This window comes from Gigantopelta aegis, chromosome 12, assembly GCF_016097555.1.
Source record: "Gigantopelta aegis isolate Gae_Host chromosome 12, Gae_host_genome, whole genome shotgun sequence".
Classification (NCBI taxonomy): Eukaryota; Metazoa; Mollusca; class Gastropoda; order Neomphalida; family Peltospiridae; genus Gigantopelta; species Gigantopelta aegis.
In genome coordinates this window covers 28,450,715-28,464,162 of record NC_054710.1, presented here as the reverse complement: position 1 = coordinate 28,464,162, position 13,448 = coordinate 28,450,715, and the positions used below count along the sequence as shown (strand labels likewise).

General features: G+C 41.6%; 1 protein-coding gene across 1 annotated transcript; it reads left to right on the top strand.

Annotated features, from left to right (window-relative positions):
- Nucleotides 1-4,488: 4,488 nt before the first annotated feature.
- LOC121385950 (dimethylaniline monooxygenase [N-oxide-forming] 2-like) lies at nt 4,489-13,358 on the top strand. The gene is made up of 6 exons (XM_041516744.1): nt 4,489-4,510; nt 5,306-5,767; nt 6,313-6,368; nt 7,635-8,046; nt 11,055-11,296; nt 12,736-13,358. The coding sequence occupies exons 1-6, from the start codon at nt 4,489-4,491 to the stop codon at nt 13,063-13,065; spliced, it is 1,524 nt and encodes a 507-aa protein (XP_041372678.1). The 3' UTR covers nt 13,066-13,358.
- Nucleotides 13,359-13,448: the final 90 nt, after the last annotated feature.

Sequence of the window (13,448 nt, the reverse complement as noted above, 5' to 3'; positions counted from 1 at the left end):
TACCGTGTGGTGGAAAGCGAAATCTCCTTCTCCGATCTGTAGAGGCAGCGGTTTGAAATACCTCTCCTTGAGACCCGGCTGCAGCTCTGAAACGTCGTTGGTATCCGCAACCAAGTAATGTTGGGCGGGGTGACGCAACTTGGCTGTCTGTAGAGACCAGCGTGTAGACGTGTCACTCGCATCCTGTTGTGGTGGGGGAGGCCTGTCCCTGTCCTGACTTTCAGTTGGCGGAGTGGTGGCCTTCCGTTTTCCAACGGCCGCTTGATGGGCCGGCTAGACAGGTGGCTTCTTCTGGTTTGCAGAAGTTGCAGCTGGAGCCGCTGGAGAATCCTGGACCGGGCTGGCTGGGGAGTCGACCACCACAACGTGTGGGACTGCAGCTGGCTTGTCAGGCTTGTCAGTAGAGCTGGCAGGCTTGTCGGGTCGGGTCGGGGGCAGCGACCCAGTGTACGAGACTTGGTATTCCATCAGCTTGCCGTACGATCATCCCTGGGCGGGGAGAGTGCACGAAACGGCGTCTGCTTTCAACGAACACAGTGTCAGTGCAGGCGGTCCGCCCTCGAACCCACCCCACCCCTTCCCTGTCCTGGACGGCCGGCACCTGTGCCCAGGACAGGCGTGCGCTACAACAGCCTGTTCTGAATGTGCACATTAAACACTCTGACCTGACCTGACCTATCATGATTATTATCACTATGGCTAAGGTGGCTTTTTTCGGCAGCTGCTGAGGGAAGCAACTCTATCAGCACGCGCGGGGTGATATGCACGTGCCGGAAGAGTGTCGTTTTTTCGAGCGGGGTGGGATGCGTGCTGATCGCGTTCCGGATGATATGGCTCAAGCCATGTTAGCTTATCAGCCGACTTTAGTGATTGTTCACTTAGGCGGCATGACATAGTCACTCCGCGATTAACATGGTACAGCGCTAGCTTGATGCGCGATCGATCTAGGATCGATTCCCGTCGGTTGGCCCATTGGGCTATTTCTCTTTCCAGCCAGTGCTCCACAACTAGTGTAACAAAGGCCGTGGGATGTATTATCCTGTCTGTGGGATGGTGCATATAAAAGGTCACTTGCTGCTAATCGAAAAGAGTAGCCCATGAAGTGGCGACAGTGGGTTTCCTCTCACAATATCTGTGTGGTCCTTAACCATAAGCCTGACGTCATATAACCGTAAATAAAATGTGTTGAGTGCGTCCACGATCAACAAGACGTTTAATTCCACCTTTCATTTCACGTGCACTTTTATATCTGAAGAAGTTTGTTTTGCTTAACGACACCACTAGAGCACATTGATTAATTAATCATCGGCTATTGGATGTCAAACATTTGGTATTTCTGACTCGTAGTCATCAGAGGAAACCTGCTACATTTTTCTTAATGCAGCAAGGCATTTTTATATGCACCTTACCACCGAAAGTAAATTCGTACTTCATTGCTGTTACAAACAAATGTGTATGCCTATCAATTTGTTAATTCTCCTGATGATGTTGATTTTACAATGACGAAATGTTGAACATATAAAATATTTTAATCTAAATTAAACTTTAACGTTGGTTTCAGCGGAAAGATTTTTTTTGTTTAAATATTTCTAAATGAAAAAAGTTTAATGATTATACACTGTGTACCTATGATGATTATCGCCCGTAAAGCATCCAGACGTACGTCTTTAAAGTTAACGTTTTGTTTTAGGCACAACATATACCAACTCGACCTCGGTGGTGTCGTGGTTAAGCCATCGGACATACGGCTGGTAGGTACAGGGTTCGCAGCCCGGTATCGGCTCCCACCCAGAGCGAGTTTTAACGACTCAGTGGGTAGGTGTAAGACCGCTACACCCTCTTCTCTCTCAGTAACGACTAACAGCTAACAACTAACCCACTGTCCTGGACAGACTGCCCAGATAGTTGAGATGTGTGCCCAAGACAGCGTGTTTGAACCTTAACTGGATATAAGCACACAAATAAGTTGAAATGAAATGAATGCAATATATCAACTCATGAAAACAGACTCGAAGACTCGTAATGTTGTCAAAACATCTTTTTGACTCAGCTTTGTGCAGAGATGCTATTTTTAAAATACCGTGGTTTTGTCATTTAACTTGCACACACCTGACGTCAAAACATTCATTTCAATAATATATTATTTTGCTCATGCCGTCCATAAAATGAGTTTTAATACCGTTACCAGATATGTTTCCATTTACGAATGGAACAGCTGTGTTGAAACTAGTTAAAGGACCACCATTATCACAAAACAAAGTGCAGACAGTGCATTACCAATTGACAAAAGAAAATCTATTAGTTCTGTAATTGCATTAATGTTTGGTAGGGTGTAGCATAACTACATGTACTTTAGTGCGGTCAGTCAATAGCGGTATTAGTAACTATCGCCACACAATAGCAAAGAAAGTAAAGTTTGTAAAGTTTGTTTTATTTAACGACGCCGCTAGAGCACATTGATTTTTTATCTTATCATCGGCTATTGGACGTCAAACATATGGTCATTCTGTCACTGTTTTTAGAGGAAACCCGCTGTCGCCACATAGGCTACTCTTTTTACGACAGGCAGCAAGGGATCTTTTATTTGCGCTTCCCACAGGCAGGATAGCACAAACCATGGCCTTTGTTGAACCAGTTATGGATCACTGGTCGGTGCAAGTGGTTTACACCTACCCATTGAGCCTTGCGGAGCACTCACTCAGGGTTTGGAGTCAGTATCTCGATTAAAAATCCCATGCCTCGACTGGGATCCGAACCCAGTACCTACCAGCCTGTAGACCGATGGCCTGCCACGACGCCACCGAGGCCGGTCAATAGCAAAGAATAACAACAATTAGCATAGAGAACACTGCTGATGTATTGTCAAAAAGGCTTGCTTTTAATGAAATGCGTATCAGTGAATACACCCTGTAATTTTAGAAACGTGGAATGTAAGTTAGATTTCATTTAAACTTATTTTCGTGCTTATATCCAATTAAGGTTCAAGCACGCTGTCCTGGGCGCACACCTTAGCTATCTGGACTGTCTGTCCAGGATAGTGGGTTAGTTGTTAGTGGTTAGTGAGAGAGAAGAGGGTGCAGTGGCCTTACACCTACCCACTGAGTTGTTAAAACTCGCTCGGAGTGGGAACCTGTACCGGGTTGCGAACCCTGTACCTACCAGCGTTATATTCGATGGTTTAACCACGACACCACCGAGGCCGGTGTAAACTAGATTGTCGGGTGAACGCATCGTGTGATTCTGTTATGCTAATGAACGAAGCGAGAGTCGTGCCGTGACTACAATCACTGAAGGGTGCGTCGGCGAGTGGAAGGAAATGGTTTATTTAACGACGCACTCAACACATTGTATTTACGGTTATATGGCGTCGGACATATGGTAAAGGACCACACAGATATTGAGAGAGGAAACCCGCTGTCGCCAGCAGCAAGGGATATCTTATATGCACCAACCCACAGACAGGGTAGTACATACCACGGCCTTTGATATACCAGTCTTGGTACACTGGCTGGAACGAGAAATACCCCAATGGGCCCACTGACGGGGATCGATCCCACACCGACCGTACATCAAGCGCGGTGGGGAGTGGAAACACATCGAGACATATTCATGTGGTGCTCTTTTCCAGCTAGACAAAAAAAGGGGCATTGTTAAAATATAAAGAGCCGATTTCGTAATTTATATTAGGGTGTCTTCTAAGAGCCAGGCTTATTTACATTGTGGTCAACCGCGTTTTCTATGAGTCATGTTATGAGGCACAAGAAAAATATATGCTGTAGTGGGAAGAAAGTGTGTGACTGGGGAGGGCCACAGCCCTCTTGGCATATGGCTAAGCCACTGCTTGCCACCACTTTCGTCTGCCCTGGCCCAAATTTGTATTAAAGGGATAGTCCCTAGTTTTTAAACACCAAGATATATTTTTCACCTAGACCCTAGTTTCAACCCGTAATAATGGACACTACGTTTGGTTAATTAACAAATCTGTAACAAATTTTGATACAACAGTGAAACAAGAGTTTGTGACGTTGAAATACCCTTAAAAATAGAGTAAACGCAAATACATAACCGTTACTTCTCAAACGCACGTGCGTTTTTAAAAGTATGAAAAATGCATTTTGTGGTATTAGAAACACCAGGATGGCCAGAAACACTTCGGTTGTACGGAAATGTTTAAACTAAACAACAAAATATAAGTAATGTTTGATTTCAGTTATTATAAACAGCTCTAATAGCGAAATAAATATGCCTCAGTTTTTAAAATCTAGGGTTTGTCCCGTTAACAGATTTCATTTATTCAACAGTTCCTGTGGTAGACATACACCTATATAGGTTATTACCAGAGTGTTTCGGTGTCGTCAGAGTCATATATTAGGAATATAGATTGTATAAAAATGTAATATATAGAGAATATTACATGAGTTGTTTTAAAATGTATTTAACGAGCAAAAACGAGTTTGATACGTTTTTAAATAACGAGTTGTAAGATAAATGGTAACTAACGGATACAAATGTATTATTCTATTTCTTACATATCCTAAAAATAAAACAGGTTTTAATCACATTTAACATCTTTTTGGACTAAACGCTATTTACAGCTCTTGCTCTTATGCGTCACATAATAGTTTGCGAACGTTAGGTGGCTGACCGGCCTCGGCGGTGTCGCTGTTAAGCCATCAGACATAAGGCTGGTAGGTAATGGGTTCGCAGTTCGGTACCGGCTCCCACCCAGAGCGAGTTTTAACAACTCAATGGGTAGGTGTAAGACCACTGCATTCTTTTCTCTCTCATTAACCACTAGCTACAACTAACATCTAACCCACTGTCCTGGCCAGACAGCCCAGATAGCTGAGATAGTGCGCGCCCAGGATAGCGTGCTTGAACCTTAATTGGATATAAGCACGAAAATAAGTTGAAATGAAAAATGAAGCTGGCTGAACTTGGAGCTGTTGTCTGATGGAAGCAGAAAAGAAAGAAATGTTTTATTTAACGACGCACATTTTATTCACGGTTATATGGCGTCAAACATATGGTGAAGGACCACACAGATAATGAAAGAGGAACCCCGCTGTCGCCACTTCATGGGCTACTCTTTTCGATTAGCAGCAAGGGATCTTTTATATGCACCATCCCATAGACAGGGTAGTACATACCACGGCCTTTGATATACTAGTCGTGGTACACTGTCTGGAACGAGAAATAGCCATGTACCACTGGGCTACGTCATGGAAGCATAACCAAACCTCCAATGTTAGGGAAACGTCCGTAATATCCGGCCTCTAATGATTTTTATATGTTGGCTTCACAGGGGGAATATGGGACGCAGGCGACGACACATACCCGCCGTCACCGCCAAAATCGTATCCGTCTCTGGTAACAAACAGCAGCAAGGTGATGTCATGCTTCAGTGATTTCCCCTTCTCCAAGGAGACCACGCCCTTCATGACCCCCAAAATGATGCACGACTACCTCGTCAGCTACGTTGACCACTTCAAACTCCAGAAATACATCCAATTTAAGGCGGAAATTCGCCAGGTCTCGAAGGCGCGAGATTACGACGAGACCGGAAACTGGGAACTCGCTATTGATGACGGCAACGGAGGGAAACCTCGTGTGGAAGTTTTTAATGCAGTCGTGATTTGCTCGGGGTATTTTCGGAAGGCTCGGTATCCAGATATAGAAGGGGTTGGACGTTTCCAAGGAAAGATCGAACATGCTATGGATTTCCGAACAGGAGAAGTGTATAAGGACAAGCATGTGGTTGTTGTGGGTAAGTAATGTCCTGCACAAAGACGGCGAACATGTCGACAGCATGCTATAATGATGATGGTGATGATGACCTTGACAATTATGATGATGATACAATAATAATAATAAAAAGAAGAAGAAGAAGAATATAATAGAAGTAGTAGTAGCATTAGTAGTAGCATTAGTAGTAGTAGTAGTAGTAGCAGCAGCAGTAGGAGTAGTAGTAGTAGCACTAGTAGTAGTAGTAGTAATAAAGGTAGTAGTAGCACTAGTAGTAGTAGTAGTAATAAAGGTAGTAGTAGTAGTAGTAGTAGTAGTAGTAGTCGTGGTGGTGGTGGTGATGGTGGTAGTAGTAGTAGTAGTAGTAGTAGTAGTAGTAGTAGTAGTAGTAGTAGTAGTAGTAGTAGTAGTAGTAGTAGTAGTAGTAGTAGTAGTAGTAGTAATAATGATGGTAGAAACAGTAGTAGTAGTGGTGGTAGTAACTGTAACAACAACACCAACAACAATTAAGAAGAACAATACCAGTATCAATAATTTGTTTTTAATTTGTTGTGATTTAATTTACAGGCAATTCGTTCTCTGCTGGGGACATTTCGTCTGCTGCTGCAGTATATGCAAATCAGGTGACATCATCAATGTCGTATCTGTCGTTTGTTTTGTTTTTGTTTGGGGTTTTTTGTTGTTGTTTTTTTGTGTGTGTTTTTTGTGGGGGTTTTTTTTTAGGGGGTTTTTATTATTTTTTTCAATCAGATAATGTCAGTCGTGTGATACATAATGAAAATTGCAGTTTTTATTTTGACTACCTTAACGTCGCAAAAGGGATTTAGTTTTATTGCACCATGCTTCCTATTAATAGATTCAATTTAACGACTATAGTTGCATATTGAATACATTTTGTGATGTCAAATATCAGAATCTCTATATATATATAAAATGTGTCTCTAGTAATCCTAATGATACTGTGAAATCTCTTATTTGCGTGAGCTTAAATGTTCGTGGGTACTTATATTTGTGGATCGAAATCGTAGTATCAATGATTCGTATGATATGTATGTACGTACATGTATTATATTTTCGTTGTATTCTTAAATTCGCTGACTGCACTTTTGTCCACGAATTACTCGAAAATTAAACAACCATGAAAACACAGTACATATTAGTGTGTTTTAATTCTATAGGAACTCTTTTTTGGCATTGCACCCCAACACACCATGGACAAAAAACAAACAACCCTTATATGTGTACCTGCAGAGATGCGCAGTCGATCTAGGATCGATCCCAGTTAGAGGGCCCATTGGGCTATTATTCGTTCTAGCCAGTGCACCACGACTGGTATATCAAAGGCCGTGGTATATACTATTATGTCTGCGGGAAGGTGCATATAAAAGTTTCTTGCTACCAATGGAAAAATGTAGCGGGTTTCCTCTCTAACACTATATGTCAAAATACCAAATATTTGACATCCAAGAAATAAAAGTGCAGGACGTAGCCCAGTGGTAAGGCGCTCACTTGATGCGCGGTCGATCTGGGATCGATCCCTGTCGGTGGGCCCATTGGGCTGTTTCTCGCTCCAGCCAGTGCGCCACGACTGGTGTATCAAATGCCGTGGTATGTGTTATCCTGTCTGTGGGATGGTGCATATAAAAGACCCCTTGCTGCTAATCGAAAAGAGTAGCCCATGAAGGGGCGACAGTGGGTTTCCTCTCTATATCTGTGTGGTCCTAAACCATATGTCTTACGCCATATAACCGTAAATAAAATGTGTTGAGTGCGTCGTTAAATAAAACATTTCCTTCCAATAAATAAATGTGCTCTAGTGGTGTCGTTGAACAAAACAAACTTTAACTGTGCCTGCAGACGGATAACGTAATTTAATATTGTTATAATAGGTACATCTTAGTGTTGGACCGGGTTGTATTGTTTACCGGAGATTTGACAAGAATGGCTGGCCGTGGGATATGCAGGTGATTCGGCGAGTTTACAGTTGGTCGTGGACGTTCGGACTTCTTCGGAAAGTAGTACGCGACATAACGAATCTGTCTGTGAATCACGACGAAGTTGGCATTCACTCTGAGAAAGAGTTTCCGGATTGCTCCTTCATGCTTAGTGATGACATTGGTAACATGATCATGACGGGCAAGGTGAAGGTCGTGGGAAGAGTCGTCAAGATGGCGGAGAGAAGTGTTCACATCGATGACGGGACGGTGGTGGATGACGTAGACGTCGTGGTGTTTGCTACTGGATACGATCGACATCTTCCTTTCCTCGACAACAGATTGGTCGATTCGGCTCAGGCTATACGTTTGTATACTTTGTCCACCTACCTGCCTGCGATTCATATCTCTCTCTCTCTCTCTCTCTCTCTCTCTCTCTCTCTCTCTCTCTCTCTCTCTCTCTCTCTCTCTCTCTCTGCCTGTCTCTATGTTACTGCCTGTCTCTGTCTTACTGTATGTCTCTATCTTACTTCCTGTCTCTGTCATACTGCCTGTCTTACTGTCTGTCTCTATCTTACTGCCTGTCTCTATCTTGCTGCCTGTCTCTATCTTACTGTCTGTCTCAGTCTTACTGCCTGTGTCTATCTTACTGCCTGTCTCTGTCATACTACCTGTCCTCTATCTTACTGCATGTCTCTATGTTACTGCCTGTCTGTCATACTGCCTGTCTCTATCTTACTGCCTGTCTCTATTTTACTGTCTGTCTCTACCTTACTGCCTGTCTCTATTTTACTGCCTGCCTCTATTTTACTGCCTGTCTCTGTCTTACGGCCTGTCTCTATCTTACTGCCTGTCTCTATTTTACTGTCTGTCTCTATCTTGCTGCCTGTCTCTATGTTACTGCCTGTCTCTGTCATACTGCCTGTCCTCTATCTTACTGCCTGTCTCTATTTTACTCCCTGTCTCTATCTTGCTGCCAGTCTCTATGTTACTGCCTGTCTCTATGTTACTGCCTGTCTCTATCTTGCTGCCTGTCTGTATGTTACTGCCTGTCTCTGTCTTACCGTCTGTCTCTATCTTACTGCCTGTCTTACTGTCTGTCTCTATGTTACTGCCTGTCTCTATCTTGCTGCCTGTCTCTATCTTACTATCTGTCTCTGTCTTACTGTCTGTCTCTGTCTTACTGCCTGTCTCTGTCATACTGCCTGTCCTCTATCTTACTGCCTGTCTCTATGTTACTGCCTGTCTCTATCTTACTGCCTGTCTCTGTCTTACTGTCTGTCTCTGTCTTACTGTCTGTCTCTATCTTACTGCCTGTCTCTGTCTTACTGCCTGTCCTCTATCTTACTGCCTATCTCTGTATATTTGCCTTTTTTCCGCTATCTCTACCTACTTGTCCGCCTGCGAATATGTGCAATCTGTCTGCATGAATATATGTATTTAATATATAACATTTAGTGAAATATCTTAAAATATCAATGAAATGTAAGTGTTATCAGTCACTCAGTGACGATAACACAGTTTATAGTGAAACTTTCACCATTTCACTCTAAAATGTGTTATCATCACTGTAGAAAGTGTTATCTTCACTGTAAGAAAGCCGGAAATATTTTTCTTGCTGCTGGCATTTTAACAATAAAGGAAAATTGTCAAAAGTTATATAATGAATAGAAAATTTCACGGTTTTTTGTCAGATATGATTTATATTTCATCGAGTGAAGTTTGCAACATATCACACTCGTCCGCCTGCGAATATGTGCAATCTGTCTGCATGAATATATGTATTTAATATATAACATTTAGTGAAATATCTTAAAATATCAATGAAATGTAAGTGTTATCAGTCACTCAGTGACGATAACACAGTTTATAGTGAAACTTTCACCATTTCACTCTAAAATGTGTTATCATCACTGTAGAAAGTGTTATCTTCACTGTAAGAAAGCCGGAAATATTTTTCTTGCTGCTGGCATTTTAACAATAAAGGAAAATTGTCAAAAGTTATATAATGAATAGAAAATTTCACGGTTTTTTGTCAGATATGATTTATATTTCATCGAGTGAAGTTTGCAACATATCACACTCGTCATGCAAGCGCGACTCATGAGATATGATAGCAAACTTCACTCGATGAGATATAAATCATATTTGACCAAAAAATAAATAAAAATATCCTCTATTTCCCCTTACTGTTTATGGTCTGCAGGATAAAAATAACAACTAGTTACTGATGTCGGATATCTGCTTTATCCTGTTCACGCCGAATGAGAAAGTCCCATTCTTACCTTCGCAGGATAAAGCAGATATCCGACACCAATAACTAGTTACTGAAGTCGGAAATCTGCATTATCCTGTTCACGCCGAATGAGAAAGTCCCATTCTTACCTTCGCAGGATAAAGCAGATATCCGACACCAATAACTAGTTATTCTCTATGTATATTTGTCTGTCTGCCTGTCAGTCTGTCTGTCTGTCTGTCTTTGCATGTACGCATTCTTTTTGGCACCAAATCTAGGCAGAACATAGCCCAGTGATAAAGCGCTCGCTTGATGCGCGGTCGGTTTGGGGTCGATCCCCGTTGGTGGACCAGTTGCGCTATTTCTCGTTTCAGCCATTGCACCACGACTGGTATATCAAAGGACGTGGTATATGCTATCCTGTATGTGGGATATTGCATATACAAGATACCTTGCTACTAATTCGAAAATCGTAGCCTGTTTCCTCTCTAAAACTATATGATAAAATTACAAAATGTTTGGCATCTGTTAGCTGATAATTAAGAAATCAATGTGTCCCAGTGGTGTGTTCTATCCAGTCAGGGGGATGGCGCATATAAAATATACCTTGCTACTAATGGAAAACATATAGTGGGTGTCCTTTTTAATAAGACTATGTGTCAAAATTACGAAATGTTTGACATCCCATAGCCGATGATTAGTAAATCAGTGTGCACTAGTGGTGTCGTTAAACAAAAACTTTAACTGTTTGGCTACAGGTTTTAATCCACATTAGTGAGTCTGACTCGAGATAATGTAATGTTGAATCCCTTTGTTCGTAAACATGTATACCAAAGAAGAAACTCACTGCCACTACGTATATATAGTATTGACAATGGCTTTGGTCGGATATGCACTGACTTGTTACTGTTGTTGTTGTTATTATTGTTATTATTATTATTATTGTTATTGTTGTTGTTGTTGTTGTTGTTATTATCATCGTCATCATCATCATCATTATTATCATTTATTTTTATATTTTTTTAATGATTATGCTTATTATTGTTTTTATTTATGATAATAATTATGATGATGATTATCATCATCATCATCATTATCATCATCATCATCATTATCATCATCATTATTATTATTACCAGAGGAACAGAAAAATGAATGGTACAAGTCGATATTTCCTTTATATCTACGACATCCCACTTTGGCAATGGTCGGCATGGTAACTGGAGACGGATCTGACCTTCCTATCTATGAGTTGCAGTCTCGACTTGCCGCCAGGGTGCTCTGTAGTAAACTCAAACTTCCGGCGAAGAACACCATGCGCAAAGACATAGACCGGTGGAACTCATACTTCAAGTCCAAGTTTTCTTACTACAAGCAACAGGTATTAAAATACTTTAGTAGTGGTTGTAATAGTAGTATATAGTAGTAGTGGTGGTGGCAGTGGTAATAGTAGTATATAGTAGTAGTGGTGGTGGCAGTGGTAGTAGTAGTGGTAGTATATAGTAGTGGCGGTGGTGGTAGTCGTGGTGGTAGTAGTAGTAGTAGTAGATTTAGTGGTAGTAGTTGTAGCAGCAGTAGTAGTAGTAGTAGTGGTGGTGGTGGTAGTCGTGGTGGTAGTAGTAGTAGTAGATTTAGTGGTAGTAGTAGTAGCAGCATTTGTAGTAGTTGTAGTAGTAGTAATGATAGTAATATTGGTAGTGGTGGTAGTGATAGTAGTTGAGGTTGCGGTGGTAGTAGTAGTGATAGTAGTAGTGATGGTAGTAGTGGTAGTGGTAGTGGTGGTAGTCGTAGTGGTAGTAGTAGTAGTAGCAGTGGTGGTGGTGGTAGTCGTAGTGATAGTAGTAGTGGTAGTGGTGGTAGTAATAGTGGTAGTAGTAGTAGTGGTAGTAGTATACAAGATGGATGCCATGATAAAATGACTAAATACTACCAATCCAGGCTATATATAGGGTATGTAACAATGTCCGGACGTAGAAAGAACCACACTTTCTACGTCCCTCGGGACTAATGTTTAACGACAACCCAGCACGAAAAATGCATCGGCTGTTGGGTGTCAAACTATGGCAGACACCACTAGAGCACATTTATTAATTAATCATCGGCTTTTGTATGTCAAACTCTGACACGTAGTCATCACAGGAAATCCGCTACATTTTTCCTAATGCAGGAAGGGATGTTTTATATGCACTTTACCACAGACAGAAAAACACATACAACGGCCTTTGACTAGTTGTAGTGAATTGGTTGGAACGAAAAAAAAAGCACCCCAAGCGAGAACTCAACCGACTGAGCTAAATCGACTAACATTAGCCTTCTTTAGCTTAGTGTATGTGACCGCAATATGATATTTTAGGACATAAAGTTAAAGTGGGTTTTTTTTAACGACACCATTACAGCACATTATTAATCGTTGGTTATTAGGTATCAACCTTTTGGTATATATATATATATATATATTAGAGGAAACCCGTTACATTTTACCATTAGTTTTTACCGTTAGTTTCTTTTATTTGCACTATCCGAGGCAGGATGACACATGCCACGACTTTCGATATGCAAGTCGTGGTGCACTAGCTGGAACGAGAAATAGCTCAATAGGCTCACCGAAAAGGATCGATCCTAGACTGACAGCGCATCAGGCGATCGGTTTACCACTATGCTACGTACCGCCCCATTTTATGCATTTATGAAATAAGATGAAGATATATATTATTCAATTTTATTAGTCAGAAAAAGCATTGGTGTTCGACGACATATTAGCAATAACGCCAAACTGGGAACTGTGCCTTTAATTGTATTAATGTATTCTATTTATTCTAGGTTCCGTATCTTGCATACATTGACGAATTAGCAGCCGAGTTGGGCGTTAAACCCTCCTTCTGGCGGTTGGTCTGGCGACACCCACGACTTGCGTACTTGAGCATTTTTGGCCCCGCATCCCCGGTACAGTACAGACTACTTGGACCCCACAGCAATGCCGAGGCTGTCAGTCACTGCAGCGCCATCTACGAGAACACGTTTTCTGGTGTCAGACACAGAAGAGTTCCACCACGAAAACCCGTGACCTTGTTACCCCTTCCCATCAATATTCTGATCCATGCTCTTTTCGTATTTGCTCTGTGTTATGTTTGGCAGACATATTTCTCGTAGGTATCATTATATCAAATGATATCCGGCATGGTCAAAGGTCGGAGTGCACCTGACTTTTCATAGGCTTACGGGGTCCCTATTGTGTAGAGGTGGGGGGTGGGGGGGGGGGGGGGAGCAGGAGGATTTTTGGCCCGAATAAACGGAAATGCCTGAATTTGGACAACCAATTCACATTAGCATTACTGTCAAAGAGCTATGTAGGATGCAAATGAATGAATGAATGTTTAACGACACTCCAGCACGAAAAATACATCGGCTATTGGGTGTCAAACTATGGTAATGCAAACAAATAAGGTGATGATCAACATCAATATAAAAATTCAAGAATTAAAAATAAAAACAGTGTAAAGAACTGTGCAAAAATATAAATATCACAGATAGAT

Coding starts and splice junctions, on each gene's coding strand:
- LOC121385950 (XM_041516744.1), top strand. CDS start 4,489: ATGGTAACTAACGGATACAAAT. Junction 5,768..6,312: donor CAAGCATGTGGTTGTTGTGG/GTAAGTAATGTC, acceptor TTTAATTTACAG/GCAATTCGTTCTCTGCTGGG. Junction 11,297..12,735: donor TTTCTTACTACAAGCAACAG/GTATTAAAATAC, acceptor TATTTATTCTAG/GTTCCGTATCTTGCATACAT.